Source organism: Monodelphis domestica, chromosome 4 (assembly GCF_027887165.1).
Source record: "Monodelphis domestica isolate mMonDom1 chromosome 4, mMonDom1.pri, whole genome shotgun sequence".
Classification (NCBI taxonomy): Eukaryota; Metazoa; Chordata; class Mammalia; order Didelphimorphia; family Didelphidae; genus Monodelphis; species Monodelphis domestica.
The window spans coordinates 181,676,353-181,702,047 of record NC_077230.1 but is presented as its reverse complement, the minus strand read 5'-3'; the positions used below and the strand labels follow the sequence as shown (position 1 = coordinate 181,702,047).

Genomic DNA, 25,695 nt, shown 5'->3' with positions numbered 1-25,695 from the left:
AGAAAAGACTAGAGCTGGGAGAGTGGCAGGGAGGATTGGTATCCAGCCTTCTGCATTAATTCAAATGTGAGGTGATAAGAGTCTGAAAACAGAAAAGGAGGGACAAATTAAGAGATGTATTTCCCAGAGGTAAAATTGACAGGCTGTGGTAAAAGTAGATATGGGAGATGACAGTGAAGAGTTGAGGCTAACACCTAGGATTCAAGCCTAAATAGAGGGAAGTTTAAGAGAAGGGGAGATTAGGGAGAAAAAATAACTGAAGTTGGTTTGGGATGTATTGACTTTAAGATGTCTAAAGGATATCCATTAGTCTTAATGTGCATTAGGCAGTTGGGAGACAGGAGGTCATCAGAGAGATTAAGGCTAGATGTTTAGATTTGAAAATTAACATTGTAGAGATGAGAATTCAGGCCATGGGAGATAATAAGATCATTAAGTGAAATAATGCAGAGGGTGAATTCGCATGTATGGCCTGGATGAAAATTCAGCAAAGGGAACTGAGGAGTCACCTGGAGAGGAGAAGCAGATAAAACTGTGTCACCAAAACCCATAGAGAAGAGACTTTAGAAGATGACGGACAGTATCAAAGGCTACAGAATATATATGGATTGCAAAGAGGCCCCCAGATTAAGCAATCAAAAAGGTGAATGACTTTGGAGAGAGCACTTGATTCCAGTGGTGTCAAATTCTAATAGAAACCAGGCACCATTAATCTGCAAATAAGGGTCCCTGTTTGGTGGCATATTGATTTGGTTTTTAAATCTGATGTTATCTATATTTTACTGTAATTTTTATTTACTTTGTTAAGTGTTTATTAATGACATTTATCTTGGACTCAACTCTACTTCAGATCTGTGGGGAGGGGGTGATGTTTGATTTCTACTCTATACCAATGCCAAAATGGTCACTTCCTTGCTCAAAAACCACTTCTATGCTCCCCACTGCTTTAGCCAGGTATTTAAGGCTATCTACACTATTGTTACAAATTCTCTTTCCACACTTGATATTTAAACCAATCTGGACTATTCCCTGAATTCACCACTCCATCCCCCTAATTTTGTACATTTGCACAAGGTGCCCTTCCTGCCTAAAATGCATTCTTTCCTCATCACTTCCCCAAAGAATCTTCTTCAATGAAGCCTTCCTTGCGTCTCCTAATTGTTAGTATAGCCTCTTCAGTTTTCCTTGTATTATATGTACCTGTATCCCAAGAAATGTTATTGCTTCTTTATCCCTAGCACAGCATAATGGCATTTCATCTAATAAATGTTAGTTGATTTGAATTAAAAAAAAAATTAAAACAAGTGTATTAGGACAACAATCTGAGCACAAGGTTCTTTATTTCCTTTCATATTCTTGGTATCTGTAACTGAATGTATCTTTACTTCTAAATGAATTTAACATGCCATTAGGAAACTCTGTCATATATAGCTGCCGTGTTTTATAAAGATTCAGAGCAAACATTAGCAAAGCATCCAGGTGGCCAAAAATATCTCAAGTGATCTAAATGGCTACAGTTCTGCTAGATTTTCAGAAACATCTCTTAAATGTGTCTTAAGTGTTTGGGGGGGAAAATTAGTAGCAATACTAGCACTTGGGTGAATATGCAGTGAAATTGTTTCTTATGCCCTAGTTTTTTAAACTAAGCTTTTAGAATATGTTTCTAATTTGCTTATGCTACATTTAAAGTCTAGTGGTAAGAACACAAAGCCTCCTTTTAGAAAACTAATTCTAATCCTGGCTCTGACATTATTATTATCTGTGTTAATTGAGGAAGTTTAAATTAGTTTTTCCAAGTCTTAATTTCTTAAGTTGTTCAAGTAAATGGACTTATCACCAGAATATCTGTTAAGATCTTTCTTGTCCTTCAGCATTTATGTTCTATGACTCTTGCAGGAAATACTCACCACTATTGTTTGCCCTTTTACACTCTAGAGGCAACAATTTTTCTAGTTTTTAAAACCATACGCAAACAGAAAATTTTGAGAAGAATTAAGATTCTTGGAATGTTGGTTATAAATGAGATTTCTTCTATTTGAGCCATTGTCATCAATATTAATTTTTTATTATAACCTAGAAAATCATCAGCAAATAAACATTTCCAGATACTAAAGCCAGAAACACAAGAGTTTACATATGCAACTGAATCTGTTACATATCATTTGCATTTTAAATATATGTAAATAAATTAATGCAATAGTACCAACTTTTCTCTGCTTCTCCAGCAACATATATTTTTTTTAAATTGTACCTTCATTTTCTAAAACAAGTATTGATTTTATGTTTCCTGAAGACCAATTTATCTATTAATATTCTCAAATGTTTTAAATTGTTAAGTTATGGTAAAGTTTACTTTTTCTCTTAAGAGTACATAGAAAATCCTCCTGAATTTAAATTGTAAAGAAAAATCCATCTCTATTATCTTAGAGCAAGATAATACGTTACTTCTTTTATAAATTAAAATTTTTTAAATATATTTTTTATTTTGCTCTCTGCCACTTAACCTATATTTCCTTATTATATAAAATGGAATATAGTCCCTACTATAAGGGTCATTGTAAGGAGCTACCTTTATCTGCAAGATGCTTTTTAAAAATATAAACTATGATAATTATGATTTGCCTAGTAAATCCAGATTTTTTTCCAGAATAATACTAAAATTAATATACAGATCAGGTTGCTTTTGTTTTAAATGCAAAAATTTCTCCCCAACGTCCAAAAGAAAAAATTAAATATTACTTAAATGAATATTAAAATTTTTTGAGACTGATTCCAATTTAGTCAGAATATTTATCTTTTTTCTAGGGAATATGTATGTAACATCTTTTCCCAACCTGCAGGACTACGTTGAGATCTTCGTTTCCCCATGACATTAATTTGGAAATATTCTAATACAGCCCTTCATAATAGCTTCTATTGTTTGAGGTGTGTGTGTGTGTGTGTGTGTGTGTGTGTGTGATCATCAAAAGGACTTTTGAGTTATTAACCTTAGTATTAAAGTTCTTCTAAAAGAATTTTTTCATGTTTAATTTTCTTTGATAATAATTTGTTCTTAAATTAAAAATTACATTATCAGAAACTGATTTTCCCAACTCACTTTAATGCCACATACCAATTTCAGACTTCCATTTGTCTCCCTGTCACTTTCACTTGAACATGGTGAGAACTGCTTCTCTGTAGTGCATTAGTAGTACTGAGCATAGTTATTTAAATTTGTGTACAGAATATTTCTTAAAATTGGTTTTTGCTTTATAGTGTTCTCTCTTTTAGGCATTGAGGAGCAGTTAGTTGTCTAGTTCAGTAGGACTTGAAATGTGAGGCATCCTTTATCACAGTTATATTGATCTTGTGGGGTGGGGGGGAGAATCCTTTTTTTAATAGCAAATAAATTCAATTTGTTCATTTCCTTCATTTCCAGGAAGAAGCAGAAATCCAGGCAGAACTTGAACGTTTGGAAAGAGTCCGGAATCTTCATATACGGGAACTCAAAAGGATAAACAATGAAGATAATTCACAGTAATGCATTTGCATTTCATATTTTATGTGCCATTTTAATTTCATAATGCCAAAAGCTGTCATAATCCCCTTTTTAAGGAAGAGGGGAGAAGAATCCTAAGAAATAAATTTTCAAATAATGTATAGACTGCTATTCATGAAACAATACTTTGCAATGCTACTATATTACATATTTGAAAGACATTTGTATATGTTAGTTAACATAAGCCAAGGTTTATAACAACAAAGATTTCAGTTAAGAAATATTTTTCTGAGTTGTGCATAAAATCTTAGCATTACGTTCTGGGAGTTATTAAAAAAAGAGTATGCATTCTTTTTGCCTTAAAGTAGTCAACAGTGTTCTATTGTTAAATTCCAAGTGACTGGCAAAGACAGGAAAGGGCAAACAAGTTTCCACTAATGGGAGAAACTGTGTTGGGCTATAGTAATCAAAATGTCATGGGGCTGGAAAATTTGTTTGTACTAATACAGGGTGAAATAAGCAGAACCAGAAAAATTTTTGCCCAGTGACTATAGCAAAATGAATGAAAAGGAAACTCAAGTCAGTAATGAAGAAACCTGTGAAACTGGCCAGGAAAACAGAGAATGAAGTCCACCTCTCTCTTTTTGGCAGAGAGGCTGGAGACTATTGGGCCAGAAGAATATGTTTACTTTTTGGTATTTCTATTTAATTGGGCAAAAAGTTCCATTCTAGGGAAACTAAGAAGGGAGACGGTATTTCCAGAATTCACTATGATGTAAAAATAAAAGAAAATATAATTTTAAAAAAAAAGAAAGAAAGAAAAATTCATGATAAAGGTGGAAAAGGCTTTTACAGTGTGGTTATGTTTAGATAGGTCAAACAGAATGTAAAAAACATCTATATAGTCTTAAGGCAAAAATCATTTGTTGATTTAAGGGCCTGGTAATTAATTTTGACCAGCAAAATGTTAATATTCATGTCCTAGTTTTAAAATGCAAGGCATTTATAATCATAGCCATTTTTTTATTTGCAATTACTAATGAAATCTTTAGACTAAGCAAAACATATCATACAAAACAAATTTTGTCTTACCTAATTTAAATGTAAACAACATACTAATTAATTTATTCATCATCACAGTTTGTGACATTTTAAAAGATTTTAAATCCTGCTATATTCGAATTTTAATACAACAAAGAGTAAAATTTAAAATCTGCCTCATCTCATGAAAATTGTGTCTAAAGATATTTGTGAAAGACTTGGTTATTCAAAAGAAAACTTGTGAATTCATATGGTTTCATCATATTGATTATAATCCAGCAGAACATTCATTTTTATATCATCTAGCCTAGTGCTTCATACATGGTGGAGCCTAATGCACATATAACAGACACATATACAGCAAATTTATAATGCTTAATAATACTCATTTCAAAAGATAATTGAAACTTTATTTGTCCACTTTGAATTTTTTGTTGTTGTTTTTTTTCAAATGGCAACAAGAATTTAATTCAAAAGGCAACAGAATGAACTGTTTAAAACCAGTAATGCTAAAATGTACTCATGGATGAAGGCCATTTTTTTCTTAAGATAACTGATATGCTTGGATGATAAAATCTTGATTAATGTTGACTCTTTGAGGGTAGGGACCATCTTTCACCTTTGTCTTCACTCTCACAGAATCTAGCACAATCCCAGGTACCTTAACCCATAATACATTGGACTTATTGAACTGCACAGAAACTATTAAATACAGCAGTATTTTTAAAAGGCATTAGAGAGCACACGTACAAGTGAGAAGACATATTCTTTCAAAAACCACAGAGTGCTGTTGGCCATTTAACCATATAACATAATTCTGGTATTAAAGGGAGTTAGGAGCTTGCTAAGCCAAGTCCTGAAACACCACAGGTCAAAGAGACCAGATGGAGATATGAAGACTAGGAAGAGCAAGAAGGGGAGAAAGATTGAAAGGAAGATGTTCTAAGCAGTATGGTAATAAGAAAAATCTTTAAAGGAAGACATGGCCAAAAAGGCTCTCTAGTATAGGTGGGACTTTAGCATACCTTTGTCTTAATTTTAAAAATATATATATGAATTTTTCCCCCAAGGTTTAAAGATCATCCCACGTTAAATGAACGATACTTGTTACTTCATCTGCTTGGTAGAGGTGGCTTTAGTGAAGTATATAAGGTAATGTATGTTTCAATCTCTTGTTTGGATTAATATAGAGAAATTGTCAAACCTCAGAATTACGGCAAATCTAAAGTTTATGCAAATATGTAGGACCTTCCTGAAATTTAGTGAATATTATTAGCAGTCTTACAGAATAATGCAGATGAACTAATTATGATATTTTAATTAGATAAGAAAATTCAAACAGTTAGTAAAGACTTGAGCCAAGTCAGGACAGACAAGCTAATCACTCAACATTTTCCTTATCTAGAATATGAAAATAATGGTACTTGTAATACCTAACCTGCAAAGTTGTTGTGAGCAGGTAATGAGGTAATTTATGTAAATCACTTTACAAACTTTAAAAGGGCTATACAAATGTCAGAAATTTTTATTGTTATTTTGTGACTTCTTAAGGCCTAAATACCCTGCTTCTATTTTAACTAATACTGCCAGATCCATCCTGAACCAGTTAGCAAAAGGTCAAATATAAAGATAACCCAGAAATGTCTTGAAAATGGGATTTAGACTTCACTTAGAAATGTTTGGTCAAGAATTCAGTGAAATGGAGACTCCCATGTGGTTTCCAGTTTTATGCAGAGCAAGTCTAATGGTAGTACATGCTAAGGATTCTAGAGTTAGAAATTGCCTTAGACTAAGCAAGCAGATGGAAGAAAGTACCATTACATTTCAGCTTTAGTATACTGTATACTGAAGTGTTTCTCAACACAAGTATTTAGACAGCTTTATACACAAAACTTTTAAGCTATAAAAATAATTTTAAATGAGACTGAGTTAGTCTAAATACAGAGCCTAGCCAAATTTCTAAGTATTTAAGACTTATTGTTTACTTATTAGCTTTATGGTATAACAGATGAGCAAGGGAAAGCAAGCAGAGAACCCTTGTTCTCTTGATCTTGAACTTGTACCATTCTTGCTACTCCTGACACCCCCATTAGGGATTTTAAGAATGTGGTCATTTTGCGATTAGAGGCTACAAAATGAATCTTTGTAGTTTTCAAAGAATCTCAACTAGCATATGGAACCAAGGTGTTTTTCATCCTCCAGGTATTTTAGCCAGGTTAGAGATTATGGAATTTGTCTCAAAGCTAATCATGGTTCCTTAAAAATAGCTTTGAAGAATGAGATAGCTAATTAACACTTGCTGGCTAATTAAGGTTTGAATACACTATTAATTTGATAACCCAAAAAGAAGTACTAAATAGGGAATTGGGAGACCAAAGTCTCATTTACTGTTTGACTGTGGACAAGTCATTTAGAGCAGTTTCCTGAGCTATAAAAATGAAGAGGTTGGATAGGATGTTCTTTTAGTCCCCTCTAGCTCTTAAGATGCATAACCCAAGCTTAACAGTCTTCTTCCTTTGACCCCAAAAAAAGATCCCCAAAGAATTATTTTTGTATTTCTAATCATTATTCGATTAAGAATCAAAACTTTTGACTAATAGTTTACATAGTTAATCTATTTTCTTCTCGTTCTTTATAGTTTTTCAATGTTTATACTTTAGATATCTCTACTTCATTTCTTTTACCAGCATTTTTTAATATTTACTCACACTGGCTTTGTTATTCTTGATTTCTTTTGAAACTTTAAAAAAAAATTAACTCCGCTCTGTCCACGAAATTTGGAAGGAAAATATGGGGGAAAAAAACCCTTTAGTACAATTTCTGAATATATACTTTCATTCTCATGCAATCTAATGATAAAGCTGTGGTTCATAATATTTGTGGGATGACCTTTCTTACTTGAATGTAAGGTGAGATCCAGTTTTTGATTTAAAGTATTTTAGGGGAAAGGGGAAAATGTCTTCTTTCCAGATAAATGCCAGAAGTCTTGCTTATTTTAAAGTTTACGCCAAAAAATTCAGGCTTTATGTGATATACAATGAAATCTCTGTTCTTGAAGTTAATTTGTTACATCGTGGGCAGTATTTTAAAACCTGTTTCCTTTAGCTTATCTAATGCAATGTTAAATGGGACTTTTCACACTTCAACAGTAGACACAATGTTGTTTGCCGCTCTGAAGGAACATCTAAACCTGTTTGATATATTGATAGATAGATAGATATATACATATATGTATATCAATTTGATTTTTTAATACTACATTGAGCTTCAAGGACAAGGGAACTCTCTGGAATGAAAGGATGTCAAGTGGGGAAGAAATATGTTTCCTACCTTTCAGCCTGCAGCCAAAAGAGCCATAGTAATCTGCTGACTTGAATTTCTTGTCTCTTCAGAAATTATCTCTGGAATGGGCCAAAGTAAACATGATAGTATAGATGAATTGTTTTATCTTATTCTATTGATAAAATTACAGAAATTAGAGTGAGAATCTGTTCAGAAGGGAGTCCACTTAATATACTGGGGAAAGTGCTGAATATGATATGTCTAGAGCCCTGGTTTCAGATCTTAACACCATCACTTTTTGCTTGTAGTGACCTATTGGCAAATTAATACCACTACCTAAGTTACTGAGTTGGTTTTAGAGAATATGTTTTGTAAACCTTGAAGCTGTGGCAAGTATGTAAGAATTCCTTCAGACTGCATATTGATTTAGAAAACTACACATCAGGAATATTTGTGTTTTATTATATTTTTATTTGTTGTGTTAAATATTTCTGAATTATATTTTAATCTGATTGGTGGCTTTAATTGACACCTCTGCCTTAAGATTTTAAGCAGCTCTTAAGAGTTTCCAGAGCAGGTGCCAATCTATATCCTGAGAGATAGTTTTCTTACCAGGAGTTCTCTACACAGTGATAGACAATCCAGTCTACCTCATGGAATAATTTACCAATGTAAATCATTACTAAAGAATTGTTATATTTTTATTGTAAATTTCCTTGGTCTTTGGCTTTAACTATTCTTTGCCTTGGATTTCAGGCTTTTGACCTTTATGAACAAAGATATGCTGCTGTGAAGATCCACCAGCTTAATAAAAGCTGGAGAGATGAGAAGAAGGAAAACTACCACAAGTAAATATTAATGCCTTATGGTTCTTGTGGTAAATTGATCAAGAGTCTTTTGATCACGGAAAATTAACGTGCTCTCTTCCTTTAGACATGCCTGCAGAGAGTATAGAATACACAAAGAACTGGACCACCCCAGGATAGTTAAACTATATGATTATTTCTCCTTGGATACAGACACGTAAGTATAGAATAGAGTTCATCATTAATGAATAAGAAATTTAAAAGTTGTGATAGCTATCTTCATTTGGGGGACTTTGGAATGTTAAAGTTTTTGTTATATTGTATAAAAAAGAGACTTCCTAAAAAATAGGACACCATATTGTGCTTTCCTCAAAACATATTCACTTTACCCTATTCCAGGAAATGTTCTTTATTTTAAGTTCTCTCTCAATGCCTGGATTCGAGGTGTGGGAAAAGAAAGCAATTACAGCTTACTTTTGGTTAACAATTAAATGTCAATATTTTATATATACTTCATTTTTTCAATATATTGGGCATGATGATTTTGAATAATTTGGGAGTACAATTTAATGGAATATCTAATATACATGTATTTGTTTTCTATCTTAATAGGTTTTGTACAGTGTTAGAATACTGTGAAGGCAATGACTTGGATTTCTATCTCAAGCAACATAAATTAATGTCAGAGAAAGAAGCTAGGTCCATTGTAATGCAAATTGTAAATGCACTAAGATATCTCAACGAGATCAAACCCCCTATTATCCATTATGATCTTAAACCAGGTAAATGGGAAATTTATCAAGATAATTTTCTTGTTTTATTCTTTGATACTTGAATTATAGATAACAATTTCAGGATAATTTTAAAATGATAAATTCATTAAATTAGGTGAAAGCTATGCTAACAGACTTTTGAAGTTTGAGAACTATCAGAATGATTGTTAATTTTAGAACTATCAAACTAAAAACTTAATATATAAATAATTACTTTCTAATTAGTACATAAAATCTAGTTTTATGTAATAATTAAAAGAATGAATTGCTTGCAATTGTGCAGACTGGGGGGAAAACTTTATATACCTTTAAAGTATTTCCTAATTTTTTGTACTTGTTTATTTTTTGTTAGGAAATATCCTTTTAGTAGATGGAACAGCATGCGGAGAAATCAAAATTACTGATTTTGGCCTGTCCAAAATTATGGATGATGATAGTTATGGCGTGGATGGAATGGATCTAACCTCTCAAGGGGCAGGGACTTATTGGTAATTGCATTTTAAGATATTAAAAGATCAGATTTTCCTGTATCAGAGATCCCTTGACATTTGGGGGGGGGGGGGAACTATTTTCCATTTCTTTAAACCCTTGATCTTTAAGGAAGTCAACTTTCACAGTGAAGCCATTGAAAAGAACATATAGATTAAGATGCCACTGAAAGATGAGCTCCCCTCCCTATAATAAATTCTAACAAACTGAGCAAGAGCAGCAGACAAGAGATCTATTAGGCAGGGCTTTCAGAGCTACTAATAAGCATTAATCTGTTTACTGGTTCATGCTCTTGCTTTAAGATGATGTGGATTACTTTTACAAAGTGTCTTTCTGGGGTGTCACCAAAATTATATTGGTCATAATTTAAAGAACAAACGAACAAATCCAGCATATTATGTAATGTGTCCCTCATTTGGGTTTTGGGGGCAGGGGTTGCTATTAAGTTTTCTACTATCAAATTGGACATGGTAGTGAATAGGAAAGAACACATGAGAGAGTTTTGATTTCTTCTTTTTAATTGTGACTTAATGATTCTATCTGAAGTTACATGCAATTTTTGAAGATAAAAGCTTTAGAACTACCTTTATGAAAATATATATACCCTTAAGGATTTTATGGGTATATGTGTATGTGTATATTCACTCACATATACTATGAATCGTTCATCTCTTTTTAGGATATACCCAAAGAGTACTAGAGTGCTTATAGAAACTACTTCAACATGAATTCTACCAAGCTTGAAAAATTTCTGAGTACCCAAAAACCTAAAACTGCTCAAATAAACGGAGTTTTCAAAAGATGCCATTTGTTGCTTAAAGAAAAGGTGGTGGCATTTGAAGGAGAAAGTTATTTTTGTTCTAGCTTACTTAAAAGAGCAATGATTACAAACAAACTCAGTTTTGACTTTTAAATTCCCAAAATAGGAATTATACCTTCAAACAAACAGAATATTTGGATAAGTAGCAATCTCCTTTGCAAGTACAGGAGCACGAGAATTTTAGGAGGATCTTATCTTTATTTTAATACATGTCCCTTCCCCATAGCCACTGAAGTCCTTGGTCACACTTCTCTCTTATTTGTAATGGAGTCTTCTAGAGTTTCCAAGGAAGAGAAGCTAGTATGAAATCCTCCAACTAATATATCTGCTATCATTTATATAGCACCCCATGTGTGCTAAGCACTGTACTAAACCCATGATAAATATCTCTTTGATCCTCATAACCCATTGTGTGGGTAAGGTACATTTTACAGATGAAGAAAGCAGGTTAAGTAACTTGCTTGAGGCCACACAAATAATAAATGTCTGAGGATAAATTTGAACTTGGGGCTTCCTTTCTCTGAGTTCACTACTCTATCCACTGGGCTGCCTTACCACTATACAGAGAGTTGCTAAATATAAATTAAATAGGCTTCTATAGGCTTGCTTGGTGGAAACCTGACTACCCTTCCTCTGAGAGAATACTTTCTGATATCAAGTAATTTAAATATGTGCTTTGGAGCACAACCTATTGTCAGTTGAAGTAGTAGGATTTAGAGCTGAAAGGGACTGAGGGAGCTGAGTTGATTGTATATCCCAGGTATCACTAAAGTCTTAATACAGTTTTAAACTTTATTGACTTGACTAATTGAAGATTAGTTGATCAACTCAATTTAGGAAAATATATTTTGTGTTAATTTATCCTTGATTCAGAAAGTTTGAAATCTAGATTAATTTGTAACTTTTAAGACATACCTTTGAAGTCCAAAGATATGGGTAATCATACTTCAAAAGGTCAGAGAAATTAATTTAGAATCACACTGTTACCTTATTTAATGCTTTACAGTTTTCAAAGCATTTTTACATACGTTTAATTTATTTGATTACAACAATAGTCTTATGAAAGAGGAAGGAACAGATCATCAACATCTTGATATGAGCAAATTGGTGTTCAGAGAAATAAAAGGCTTTGTCTTGGTCCCAAAAGTCCAGTAAGCATTACTAGAATGGAAGGCTTCTGTTTCTGTGACCATATTCTTTTCACTCTTCCATGCTGCCTCTGTGAGTTTTCACAGAAATACTGTGGTATAAACAAAATTGGAACTTCCCTGATTGTAGTTCAAAACTTCATAGCGCTACTGAAAATAACTACATTCTTATAGTAGGCAATAAATGACCACTACTTGGTACACAGGATAGAACTGGGCATGAAAAACATAGTATGAAACTGTAAGTCACCTGTTAAATACTTATAAATCCTTAACTGACATTTTCTTGGTTTTTGTTTTAATATATTCCTTTCATAAATTCTTTTCATAAATTCAGTCACTTATATTTATAAAATTGTTGCCCATTTTAATTTTTTTCTAAATGTTTCTTAAAAATCTGCTTTAGCATCATTTTTCCTTTTTCAAAGGGTAAATTTTTGGCTTCTGTTGTTTATGAGATTCATAGAATCTTGAGGATTTAGAGTATGTCTTAATACTGAATTGCCTGCTTACGATTCAGTATTTTCAGCAGTGTAGTTTTGATAATTAAGTCATCTGTGTGGTTCTAATTTAAGACTGCTAAGGTAACTGTTGTGCCATACTTTAGTTATGTCAGCTATTTTTCCTGATTTTAGGCAAAATCATTTTTAAGGATGACTGGTGTTGTGCTTTCCATGGTATTTCCCCCATCAACCCAAAATAATTTCTTTGTGATACCCAAGAAACCCATGACCCAACTATTTGTAGCAAAAAGCAGTGATAAAAGTCTTGGACACTTCATTTTTCCTTTCTTTTCCAAAAGATGATAAATTATTTTGGCCTTTTGCCTTCCATCATTTATGGGAGCAAAGCATCTTGAAGATATAGATTTGGTAAGTCTGTAGAATATGGCCAACTGAGTCAACCATGCTTCTTTTTAAGACAGCTAGAGTTACTATACTATTGTGCCATAGCTTTGTTACATGTGGAAATCTAGAATTGATATACACAGGCATTATACTCAGTTATGCTTGTGGTGACTTGTTTAATTTTCACCATCATTTAAAAAGGCTTTGATGAGCCATTCCCCAATTGATAAATGGGAAGGGACATGAACAGGCAATTTTCAGATAAGGAAATCAAAACTATTAATAATAAGCACATGAAAAAGTGTTCTAAAACTCTTATAATCAGAGAAATGCAAATCAAAACAACCCAGCAGATTGGCTAACATAGCTGCAAAGGAAAATATTGAATGCTATAGGGGATGTGGCAAAATTGTGACATTAATGCATTGTTGGTGGAGCTGTGAATTGTTCCAGCCATTCTGGAGAGCAATTTGGAACTATGCCCAAAGGGCAATAAAAGACTGTCTGCCCTATGATCCAGCCATAGCACTGCTGGGTTTGTACCCCAAGGAGATAATAAGGAAAAAAGACTTGTACAAGAATATTCATAGCTGCGCTCTTTGTGGTGGCCAAAATTGGAAAATGAGGGGATGCCCTTCAGTTGGAGAATGGCTGAACAAATTGTGGCATATGTTGGTGATGGAATACTATTGTGCTAAAAGGAATAATAAAGTGGAGGAATTCCATGGAGACTGGAATAACCTCCAGGAAGTGATGCAGAGCGAAAGGAGCAGAACCAGGAAAACATTGTACACAGAGACTGATACACTGTGGTACAATCGAATGTAATGGACTTCTCCATTAGTGTCAATGCAATATCCCTGAACAATCTGCAGGGATCTAGGAGAAAAAACACTATCCACAAGCAGAGAACAAACTGTGGGAGTAAAAACACCGAGGAAAAGCAACTGCTTGACTACAGGGGTTGAAGGGATATGACTGAGGAGAGACTCTCAATGAACACTAATGCAAATACCAACAACATGGAAATGGGTTCAAATCAAGGACATATGTGGTACCCAGTGGAATCGCACATCAGCTATGGGGGGAGGGGGGGGCGGATGATCTTTGTTTCCAATGAATAATGTTTGAAAATGACCAAATAAAATAATGTTTAAAATAAATAAATACAAGTTCCTTGAGGGGCAAAAAAAAAAAATAGGCATTCCCTAGAAGGGAGACACTATCGAGTTGGTAATGAAACTAAATAAAAAGCCTGGGGAAAAAATTATATTTACTTTCAAAATAGCTAAAGTCCTAAAAGGGAAAAATCTACAACTCATGAACTGGGTAAAGAAATAATTAAAAGCTCTTTGAAAAGGAGCAAATACAAGATCATTGGAAGGAGTGGTGTCAGGGGACTGGATTGTCTGTGTAACCTCTGCAAGACACTTCACCTTCTTGTGCCTCAGTTTCCTAATCTGAAAAAGGAGACGGTTGAACCAGATTGCATCTAAAGCTTTTTCAAACTTTGAATTTATTATTCTATTACAAAAGGATTCAACAAAGACTAAAAACCTCTTCCTTTTCAGATGAAATAAAACTTTTAATAGAATCCAGAGATTTCACCAAAAAAAGAACATGTGCTTTTAAAATCCAACAATTTGTTTTTTATTGTTTAAAGATTTGGAAATAATTGGAAGTTTAGTGTAGGATGCTAGCAGATGTTTTGGTAATTAGATGAATCGCAATAATGAACTTCGGTGGTTTCCTCCTATTTCCTCTAAGAAAATACAGGTATCCCTTCCACAGCTCAACTTATCCCCTCATGGTTTCACATTACAGGTCAGCATGAAAAGCAAAATGAGAATCTTGGGTGAGTTTTGTGGAAACTGCAAAGAACATACAAAAGCTAACAGACAACACAGAAAATGTTTAGAAACTGTATATAACCTATGACCAAATACTTAACCCAAATTTTAGAATACAGTACTGTAAACATCCTATAAAAGAAAAAAATTCAGATGGCTTCTCCGATAAAAAGGAACAAAAAAAAAATTTTTAAGTGGATTTTCCCATATCATGGAGATACTATATTCCTAATCCCTGTGATCTGGAAGGGATACCTGTATAGTCTAATGTATTCAGCTATTAAAATCATTCTCAAATTGAACCCAACTGATCTTTCCAACATCCTTGTTCATCACTCCCTTCCATGACTCTGTGATCCAGTCAAACATGAAACTCTTTTTTTCTTTATCCCCATGCCTTTATACTGTTTCTTGTGCCTACAAGATGCTGCCTCTCCCTTTCTTTTTCCTGTCCCTTTCTCTCATCAAGAAATAATTCAAATTCTACCTACAACACTTTAGTTTTTTTAATATCTCAACTGCTAGCATCCACCTTCTAAAAATTCTTTATATTTATTCTATACATGCTTTATATTCATTCTCATTGCCTCTCACTAAAACAGGAATTCTCAACTTTTCATGTGTGATGGAATCCTTTGGCAGATTCAGAATGTGTTTAAATGCAATAAGATAAATTATACAGGATTACAAAGGAAACCAATCGTAGTGAGTTATCAAAAACATTTTTAAAGTTCACAGATCACAAGTTAAGAATCCTTGTTTTACAGAATTAAAGTTCCTTTTGAATTGGAATTTTTCATTCATATTTATAAGCCTAGCATAGTACCTGACACATAGTTAATAAATACTGACAGATTTTATGATTTTATATATTATTCTTGTCCCACATCAAGCTGATAAAAACTAGATTTGTTTATATCAACTCATTATAAAGCTAAAGACACAACAAAGCCATTGCTTTTTATTATAAAGATTCTCAGACACAATGTGATTCTCATTAATTGATTCCCTTTTGCTACATTTTTAGGGACCTCTGTCTAATCTCTACAGTCCTCCAAAGATAGAACTAATCTGTTAAGCCATTAGTTTAAGGAACATATAAGTATTTTATATTGTCTGGGGTGATTTTAAATGGTATTTCTCTTTCTAATTTTTGCTGCTGAAATGGGTTAGAAATATATAGAAATGCTGATGACTTATGTGGGTTTATTTTGTATCCTGCAACTTTGCTAAAGTTGTTGATTATTTCGAGTAACTTTCTGGTTGATTCTCTAGGATTCCTTAAGTAAACCATCATATCATTTGCAAAGAGTGATAGCTTGGTTTCCTCATTGCCAATTTTAATACCTTCAATTTCTTTTTCTTCTCTAATTGCTACTGCTAGTGTTTCTAGTACAATATTAAATAATAACGGTGATAATGGGCATCCTTGTTTGACTCCTGATCTTATTGGGAAGGCTTTGAGTTTTTCCCCATTGCAGATGATGTTTGCTGATGGCTTTAGATAGATACTGTTTATTATTTTTAGGAAAGACCCTTCTATTCCTATACTTTCTAGTGTTTTCACTAGGAATGGGTGTTGTATTTTGTCAAAGGCTTTTTCTGCGTCTATTGAGATAATCATGTGATTTTTGTTGGTATGAATCCTACCTGATCGTAGTGGATAACCCTTGTGATGACTTGCTGGAGTCTTTTTGCTAGTATCCTATTTAAGATTTTTGCATCTATATTCATTAGGGAGATTGGCCTATAGTTTTCTTTTTCTGTTTTTGACCTGCCTGGCTTTGGGATCAGTACCATGTTTGTGTTGTAAAATGAATTTGGTAGACCTCCTTCTTGACTTATTCTGTCAAATAATTTGTTTAATATTGGGATTAGTTGTTCTTTGAATGTTTGATAGAATTCATTTGTGAATCCATCTGGACCTGGGTTTTTTTTTTTCCTTAGGGAGTTCTCTGATGGCTTGTTCAATTTCTTTTTCTGATATGGGATTGTTTAGGTAATTTATTTCTTCCTCTTTTAGTCTAGGTAATTTATGTTTTTGTAAATATTCATCCATATCACCTAGATTGCCATATAATTGGGCATAATAGTTTTTAATGATTGCCTTAATTTCCTCTTCATTAGAGGTGAGGTCTCCTTTTTCATTTTGGATATTATCAATTTGGTTTATTTCTTTCCTTTTTTTAATTAGACTGACTAATACTTTGTCTATTTTATTTGTTTTCTCAAAGTACCAGCTTCTAGTCTTATTTATTAAATCAATAGTTCTTTGACTTTCAGTTTTATTAATTTCTTCTTTGAGTTTTAGGATCTCTAATTTTGTCTTCATCTGAGGATTTTTAATTTGTTCGCTTTCTAACTTTTTAATTTGCATGCCCAATTAATTGCCCTCTGCCCTTCTTAATTTGTTAATATATGAACTCAAGGATATAAATTTCCCCCTGAGTACTGCTTTGGCTGCATCCCATAGGTTTTGAAAGGATGTCTCATCATTGTCATTTTCTTAAATGAAGTTATTATTTCTATGATTTGATCTTTAACTGGTTTTGGAGAACCGTATTGTTTAATTTCCAATTAATTTTTTAATTTACCTCTCCATGTTCCCTTACTAATTATTATTTTCATTGCATTGTGATTTGAGAAAGTTGCATTTATTATTTCTGCTCTTTTGCACTTGTTTGCAATGTTTTTATGCCCTAATATATGGTCAATTTTTGTGAATGTACCATGTGCTACAGAAAAGAAGGTATATTCCTTTTTGTCTCTATTTATTTTTCTCCACATGTCTACTAACTCTAATTTTTCTAAGATTTCATTCACTTCGCTTACCTCTTTCTTATTTATTTTTTGGTTTGATTTATCTAGTTCGGACAGAGGAAGGTTCAGGTCTACCACTAGTATAGTTTTTCTATCTATTTCGTCCTTGAGCTCCTCTAGTCTCTCCTTTAGAAAGTTGGATGCTATGCCATTTGGTGCATACATGTTGAGTATGGATATTTCCTCATTGTCTATACTGCCTTTTATCAGGATGTAATTACCTTCCCTATCTCTTTTAACTAGATTTATTTTTACTTTGGCTTTTTCAGATATCATGATTGCGACTCTATCAGTTCATGCCCAATAGATTTGGCTCCACCCTCTTACTTTCATCCTATGCGTATCTACCTTCCTCGTGTGTTTCTTGTAGACAGCATATGGTAGGGTTTTGGATTCTAATCCATTCCCTTGTATTTTATGGGTGATTTCATTGCATTCACATTCAGAGTTATGATTACTAGCTGTGTATTACCCAGCATTTTGATTTCTACTCCTGTTCCTGCCTTTTCTTCTTTCACTATTTCATTCTACACCAATGTTTGTTTTTAATCAGTCCCCCGAGTTCCCACCCATATTTTACTTCCCTTTCTATCCCTTCCCTTCTTATTCACCCCCCCCTTATTTTCCCTGTAGTCTTTCTAAAATTAACCCCCCGCCCCCTCCCTCTCTTGTACTGCTTCCCTCCCCACCAGTCTGTTTCTTACCCTTCTACTCCCCTATAGGGCACAAATGTATTCTCTGCCCCCAGTGGATTGGATTGTTTTTCCCTCTTTGAGCCAATTTCAAAGCCCGTAAAAGTTGAGTGTTTCCTGTCTCCAACCTTTTTACCCTTTCAGTATATTGATGTTCTCCCCCCTCCCACCATGAGCTTCTTTGTGACATATAAATTTACCCCCATTTGTTTCTTTTCCCATTTCTTTTAATATTAACCTATTTTAAGCTCTAGTTATATATATGTATATGCACACACATGTGTATTTATTAATGCATGCATATATCTATATACCTATTTATGTCTTGTCCTTTCATCCTATACAGTTTGTCACTGTTCCCTCTAAGTTTACTTCTTTTTACTGCCTAGGTTATAACAACAGTTTTTAAAAGTTACCAATGACCTCTTTTCTTATAGGGATCCATATTATTTTAACTTATTGAGTCTCTTTTTAAAAAGTTTGGTTTTTTGTTTTGTTTTTCTTTTTTCCCTCTTTAATTACCTTTAATTACCTTTTGATGATTCTCTTGAGTTCTGTGCTTGAACATCAAATTTTCTGTTCAGGTCTGATCTTTTCTTTACGAATTCTTCTATTTTGTTGAATGACCATACTTTCCCCTGTAAGAATATAGTCAGTTTTGCTGGGTAGTTGATTCTTGGTTGTAGACCTAGTTCCCTTGCTTTCCGGAATATCATTCCATGCCTTTCGGTTTTTCAGTGTGGATGCAGCCAGATCCTGCGTTATCCTCACTGTGGTTCCATGGTATCTGAATGACTTCTTCTTGGCAGCTTGTAATTTCTTTTGTCTGATAGTTCTTGAATTTGGCTATAACATTCCTGGGTGTTGTCAGTTGGGGATTAAGTACAGGAAGTGATCTGTGGATTCTTTCAATCTCCACTTTTCCCTCTTGTTCTAGGATATTGGGGTAGTTTTCTTTAATAATTTCCTGTAGTGTGATGTCCAGGCTTTTTCTTTTGTCATGGTCTTCTGGTAGACCAATGATTCTTAAATTGTCCCTCCTTGAACAATTTTCTAAATCCTGTGTTTTGTTCATATTGTCCTCATTTTTTTCATTCTTTTGGTTTTGTTTTATAGTGTCCTGCTGCCTTGTGAGGTCACTTAATTCCAGTTGTTGTATTCTGGTTCTTAAAGACTGGATTTCATCCTTGGCTTTTTGGTCATCCTTTTCCTTTTGGTCTAATTTTTTTTGGAGCTCATCTTTCATCCTCTTTACCTCGTCTTTCATCTCCTTTTTCTCATCTTTCATGTTCTTCACCTCATCTTTCATCTCCTTTGCCTCTTACAGCTTGTTGATTTTGGCTTTCAAGACACTATTTTCTGTGTCCAGATGATTTATATTAGTTTTTAAGTTCTTTCCCCAATTGTCTTCAGCCTCTCTTAATTGTGATTTGAATTGCATTTTGAGTTCTTCCAAAGCCTGTATCCAATTCGCTGGGATTTCTGATTTTTCCTTTGCTGATCCCTCCCCCTCTGTTTCATTAGCTCTTTGCTCATTTCCTTTACAGAAGCTATCTATTGTAATTTCTTCTTTTTCTGATGTTTGCTCGAGTTTACCCCTTCTTTGCTCCCTGTATTTGTCTGTGCTCTTGCTCCTCTCTCTCTCTCTCTCTCTCTTTTTTTTTTTGGTTTTGGGGCTGTCAGTCTCCCCTCTTGGAGCTTTGTCAGATCTCTTGGTACAGTCTCTAGGGGAGGAATGTTGGCTTCCCTGTCCTCTGGAGGCTTTTGTTCGGATTAAGTTCAACTGGGTTTGGCTGTATGTGCTCTGAGGCCTAAGACTCCTGGAAGGCTGGAGCCGCCCAGGCTCTCTCCAGTTCTCTCCAGCTGCTTCTCGGCTGTCCGCAAGGCTCCCCAGTGCCTTTGCCTGCACCGAGGTTCCTGTTGTTGCGGGAAGCCCTGCACTCTAGGTGGGAAGGGGTCCTGGCCTTCAGGAGCTCTGAGGAGTCCTGATGGGATTAGGTTCAACTGGGTTGGTCTGGATATGCCCCGAGGCAAAAACCTCCAGTGAGACTGGAGCCAGATGGAATAACCCAGTCTCCCTGGGCTGTAATCTCCCTGGTCTCTCTCTGGCTGCCTCCCCACCGCCTGCACTGGACACTCCAAGCCCGGCGCCCTGCTGCTCACAAGGTAGACCCTCCAAACCAGCACCTTTGCCCACCCAGAGGGTTCCTGCTGCCACTGAGGTCTCAGCACTCGGGGTTGGGGGGAGTGGTCCTGGGACCTTCCTTCTGCCTTCCCCTTAGATCCGAGTGTTCTCGGATTCCAGCTTTTGGGGGGCATACCTTTTGAGTTGAGTCCAGAAGGAGGGTTCCCCGCCTCTGCCCTGTTAAGTTTGAATTTCAGTCCCCTAGGAGCATTCAGTTTGTGATCTGTAAGGAAGGGTTTTCAGAGGTCTGAACTTTTGCTGCTTGTAAGCAGCCATCTTGACTTCGCCTCCTACGGGAATGCCTAATTTTTAATTCAATGTTACAACAGAATAATTTTTCACCATTACCAAGTAGTATCAGAGAAAGAGCTAAAAAGGATCTTAAAAATTCACCCAGTTTAATTCTTATTTTACAACTAGAGCTCTATAAATATAGTGTGAAATTATATCAGAGGTTCAACATTTATCCAACTCTTAAAAGTTGGGTGTGGATCTTTTTAGAACATTAGAAAAGAAATTAGGATATTGCCTTAGAAAAGAAAGAAAAAATTATATATGTTATGTAATTATGTGTACTTCGAAAATTCATAAAGGCATTGCAACATAAAAATATACTTTTAAAATGTCACAATTATAAGTATTAAATTATTTAGAACATTAGAATTCAAAAAATTATAAAACTTAAATGAAATAAGTAAGATATAAAGACCATGACAAATTGGTCATGAAATTTATCCACAAAAAAAATAGTAGCTATGTAAGGTTTTTTGAGTTTTTCTAAAATTGGTGCATAGATTTAGGAGAGTCATGTTAGACTCATCCTAGATTTTAAAATATCACCACCACCTCAAATTAATAAAACATGTGATACTATGTTAAAACAAGAAATTATCACTAAAATATAGATTTGGAGGGGAAAAGAGCAAATGGGATCGAAACCATTTTTTTTTTCAATGTAGCAAGGAGGCTTGTAGTGGGAGTAAATGGAGAAAACTAGACATGTGATTTCATTAAGTATAAATAGCTCCCAATGAATAAACTATGCACTCACTATACAATCTGTTGTCCCAAGGTTTAGTGACTTGCCCAGAACCAGTCGGTGTTAGAATCAGGACTTGAACACATTCCTTTAAGACTAGGTGTCTGCACAATAATTATGTGCTGCTTCTAGATAAAAATGTGAAGAATTATTCTGTACAGAGCTGGACCTTATTGTGCTACTCATGGTTTATCTTCTTTGAGCACTTCTTATCCTCCTTTCCTTCTAGCTTTCTGATCCCTCCTTGTTTCTCTTACTCTTTTTCCTCTTTGAACCATCTTTCTTCTTTTCCTTCATAGCTGTCTTCTTTTTCTTTCCTATCCTCTCTCCATTAAGTCCCACAAATCCTTTCAGAATCCCTTCTAATTCTTCTTTGTTTCAAATCCTTCTTTCCTATGGAAACTAGAGGATGTTTAATCTGTAATGAGGAATCCAAGACCAGACACAATGAGTTAATAAACAGAACTGAAATTCAGAGCCACATATCTGTATTCCCTGAATCAGTGTTCTTTCCCATGTGATTGGAAATAAAATGGAAGAAAGCAGTATTACACATTTATCATCACTGGAAGAGAAATTGGTTTTTAAAGGAATATGTCAGAATGGGAAAAATCTCAGTAAACAACTCACTCTCAAATATAGAAAATATTACTAGAAATAATAGATTAGAGGCATACCTTCTACTTGTTGAGTACTTTAAAAAAAGGTTAACTAATGGCATAAATAGGAGAAAGAATTGTAGGGCTTTGCTAATAATTTAAAACAATAGAAAAAAATCATTTTGGATATATACCTATTAAATAGTCAAAATTATAAAACCCAGCATTGGTAAAAAAAAAAAATAGAATAATATAATGTGAATTTAGTCAATTTTACACTTGTTTTGAAATATTTCTATCATTTCATTTCTGTATTTCAGAAAAACCTAAATTTTTATTACTTTTTGAATAGTATCAAGACTTAGAAGTGCCTTTTTTACAAATAATCCAGTCCAGTACTCTTGTTTTAAAAATTAAGGAAAGGCTCAGAGAGATTCTGTTTATCCTAATTTTCTTGTTCATATATTCCCTCTAAATGTATTTTATAATCACAATTAGACCTTTACAATTTATCCTAGTGTTTTAACTTATTGTATATTAGTAATTTAGAAAATTGTTATATGTTATCTTTTAATCAAACAATATATTCCATGTGTAATTTCACTGATGGCAATGGAAAATTAAATCATAAATTGCATGTGGAAAATAAATTTATTCTAGAACATTTGTTAAGGTCTAGAGTTTTTTAAGGAATATTGATAATATCTATTTCTTTTTTTTTTTTTAAGGTATTTACCTCCAGAATGTTTTGTAGTTGGCAAAGAGCCTCCAAAGATTTCCAACAAGGTTGATGTATGGTCTGTTGGAGTCATCTTTTTTCAGTGTCTTTATGGTAGAAAGGTAAGTACTTAAAAAGTAATAGCCTCCCTCTTATATACTATTATATGAGATAAATTCTACAAGACCTTTAAGAGTACTAATTGGTGACCTTAATGTTTCCTTTATGTATATTTAGTAGAATTTAAATTTTTGCTAATTCTGTTAAACTTGCTGTGGTTTCTGTGGATCATATATGTTCAGTAGTGCTGTCTTAAAATATCTTACAGATGAGCTTGAACCTTAATGGTTCTTTAACTATACACAAGTTTCTTAACTTCCTAGAGGATCAGTTTCTTCATTTGTAACTTGGGATTAATATTTAACACTACTTTAGAGAGTTTAGGGGAAAGCACTTTTCAAGCCTTAAATCCCCATAGAAATATAAAGTAGTGGTGTTCTTTTGGGATTCATTATTTAGCCTGGTCAGTGAATCTCCATTTATAACACTGTCTATGAATTATGTATATGAAATGGCAGGCTCAACATTTTTTCAAATAAAGCACAATTATAATTTGTAACTTCCCTATGTATCATTCATACTAGATATTTAAATATGGGAATGTCACTGTTGGAACATTTTAGGTTATAAACTTACAAAATATCTAATTGACTTTTTTAGCCATTTGGTCACAATCAGTCTCAACAAGACATCCTTCAAGAAAACACAATATTAAAAGCCACAGAAGTCCAGTTCCCAGTGAAACCTGTTGTAAGCAATGAAGCCAAGGTAAATGAATAATGTGGGAAAAAATTATATTGAGCAGAATGTGTTTGAGTACCAGGTTAAGTACTCTTCATTGGGTAGGAAGCTAATGTTGCCTCAAGTGGCTTGTCCTAGAGGTATGTGACTTCCATGTGGTCCTTAGATAGTTCCCAGCTCCTACACTGACACTTTTTTCTTCTAATATAGCCCATTCCTACTTCCTTGAGTCAGCCCTAATTGCTTCGAAATACCAGAATAAACTCCAAGAGTTGCAGTCTGTTTATGTGCCCCTTCCTATTAGGAAGTGGCATCAAGTTTGGTTCCTATTTGCTTCACCAGCACATGAATCTAAAACACGAGGGCCTCCATGGCTACAAAGCAGATGCAGCATGTGGAGGATGTCTGTGTATATTTGTTTGTTTCAACTTTATGCCATTAAGACAGTAGTAGGTCACTTCACATTCTACTTCTTCCTGTTACCCTTGCAATTGGTCATTGGCTTTTATTCATAACTTATTTTTTGTTCACAACAAAATTCCATTTTCTGTGCCCCCCCATGGGAATATTCCCTTTTTTAAAGATTCCCTAAAGTTCCTGGGATAAATGAATGCATTTTTTACTAGTCTTTTCCTTAATCCATACCTTCCATCTTAGAGTCAGTACTGTGTATTGATTCTAAGGCAAAAGGACTGTGAAGGAATAGGCAATGGAGGCTAAGTGACTTGCCCAGGGTCACACAGCTAGAAAGTAGGTTCTATCCACTGAGCCACCTACTGTTTTTCTACTACATATATAAGCCTTGATAATGAGAGTCACAGGTCAGCTTTGTGAAGAAAGATGTAGGAATTGGTAGCCTGCTGCCTTTTAATTGTATCCTTGAAGAATATACATACATTGCTTGGCATTACTTGTAGCTGTAGATCGAGTACATCTCAAAACCAATAGGAAATAATATACTTTTTGTTATCTGTGGGATATTGAAATATGAATATTTTAAGCATTTGTGAACTTTAAAGCCCTCCAGTTATTTTATGGCCACTCCTTATCCCAAGTGGTATGGAAAACTCCTAGGTAACTTACTTTCTGGGTTGAAAGTGACCGTTCTTTTTGCCCTCAAAACAGACTCCTGTGCTTATATGCTGAATATAAAAGTAAGATAGTCCCTGCCCTTGAGGAGCTCACTTTCTGCTAGGAGGATACAAGAGGGTCACAGGCTTTATAAACAGTTATGCAGATTGAGGAAACCTTGACATCTGGGGAGAGCAGGAGAGGCCTCTTGAGCGAGGTGGGAACAAAAGATCCTAAGACTGGAAAGTGAAGAGGAGGGGGAGAACATTCTAGGGCTAAGAGAGGTACAGCTTGTACAAAGGCATAGGAGCAGGGAGAGCTGGGTCACTCAGTGGATAGAGCCTGGCCTAGAGATGGGAAGTCCTTGGTTCGTATTTTACCATGGAGATTTTGGGTTCAAATCTGACCCCAGACCCTTCCTAGTTATGTGACCTTGGGCAAGTTACTTAACACCCTCTTCCCCCCGTTGCCTAGCCCTTATGGTTCTTCAAAGTATTGATTCTAAGATGGAAGGTAAGTGTTTTTTCAAAACCCCAAAGGCATGGGAGCAAGAGGCAGAATGCTAAGGACAAGGAACAGCAAATAGGCCAGTCTGGCAAGAATGTAGAGTATTATATGATGGAGAATAATGTATAATCCTGGAAAGGATTGTGGATCCACAATTTAAAAGATATTAAGGGCAAGAAAGAAGTTTGTATTTTATCGTAAGGGCAATAAGGACCCTGAAGCTTTTTGAGCAGAGGAATGACAGCCAGACCTGCCCTTGGGGAATATTAGTTTGGTGGCTTTCCTGGAGAATGAATTGAAGTGGAATTGAGACTAGAATTCCGAAGAGCAATTAGGAGACTTGATTTGAGGTTACTAGGTTGTGAGTAGAAAGAGGAGATCAGATGCAACAGGTTCTGTGGAGATAGAATCTGTGAGAATTGCTGATTCATTGGCCAGGGGAGACAAGAAAGCAAAGGGTCAGGGATGACTCCCAGTTTGTAAACCAGAGTGACTGGAAGCATGGAAGTGTGCTCAACAGAAATGGGTAAGGATTGCATTTGATGTGTATTTGAGATACTCAGGCAATTGATAATTCTGGACCTAGAGTTCAGGTGAGAGCTGAGGAGTTATAGAAATGAGAGTTAAATCCATGGGAGCTAATATCATCATAAGGAGAGTATATAGAAGGAAAAGATATCAGAGGTAACCAGTGTACTCTATTCCTCTCCTATAATTATGCTAACCTG

The 25,695-nt window shown here is 34.5% G+C and overlaps 1 protein-coding gene across 6 annotated transcripts in view; it reads left to right on the top strand.

Annotated features, from left to right (window-relative positions):
- Nucleotides 1-25,695, top strand: part of TLK1 (tousled like kinase 1) — a 219,786-nt gene that overhangs the window by 191,575 nt on the left and 2,516 nt on the right. For all 6 annotated transcript variants that reach the window (XM_007494354.3, XM_007494355.3, XM_001375937.5 and 3 more), the window contains 8 exons: nt 3,419-3,516; nt 5,590-5,671; nt 8,558-8,649; nt 8,735-8,824; nt 9,220-9,389; nt 9,733-9,868; nt 22,599-22,710; nt 23,309-23,416. In XM_007494354.3, the coding sequence (XP_007494416.1) occupies nt 3,419-3,516; nt 5,590-5,671; nt 8,558-8,649; nt 8,735-8,824; nt 9,220-9,389; nt 9,733-9,868; nt 22,599-22,710; nt 23,309-23,416 (888 nt within the window). The remainder of the gene's footprint in view (nt 1-3,418; nt 3,517-5,589; nt 5,672-8,557; nt 8,650-8,734; nt 8,825-9,219; nt 9,390-9,732; nt 9,869-22,598; nt 22,711-23,308; nt 23,417-25,695) is intronic.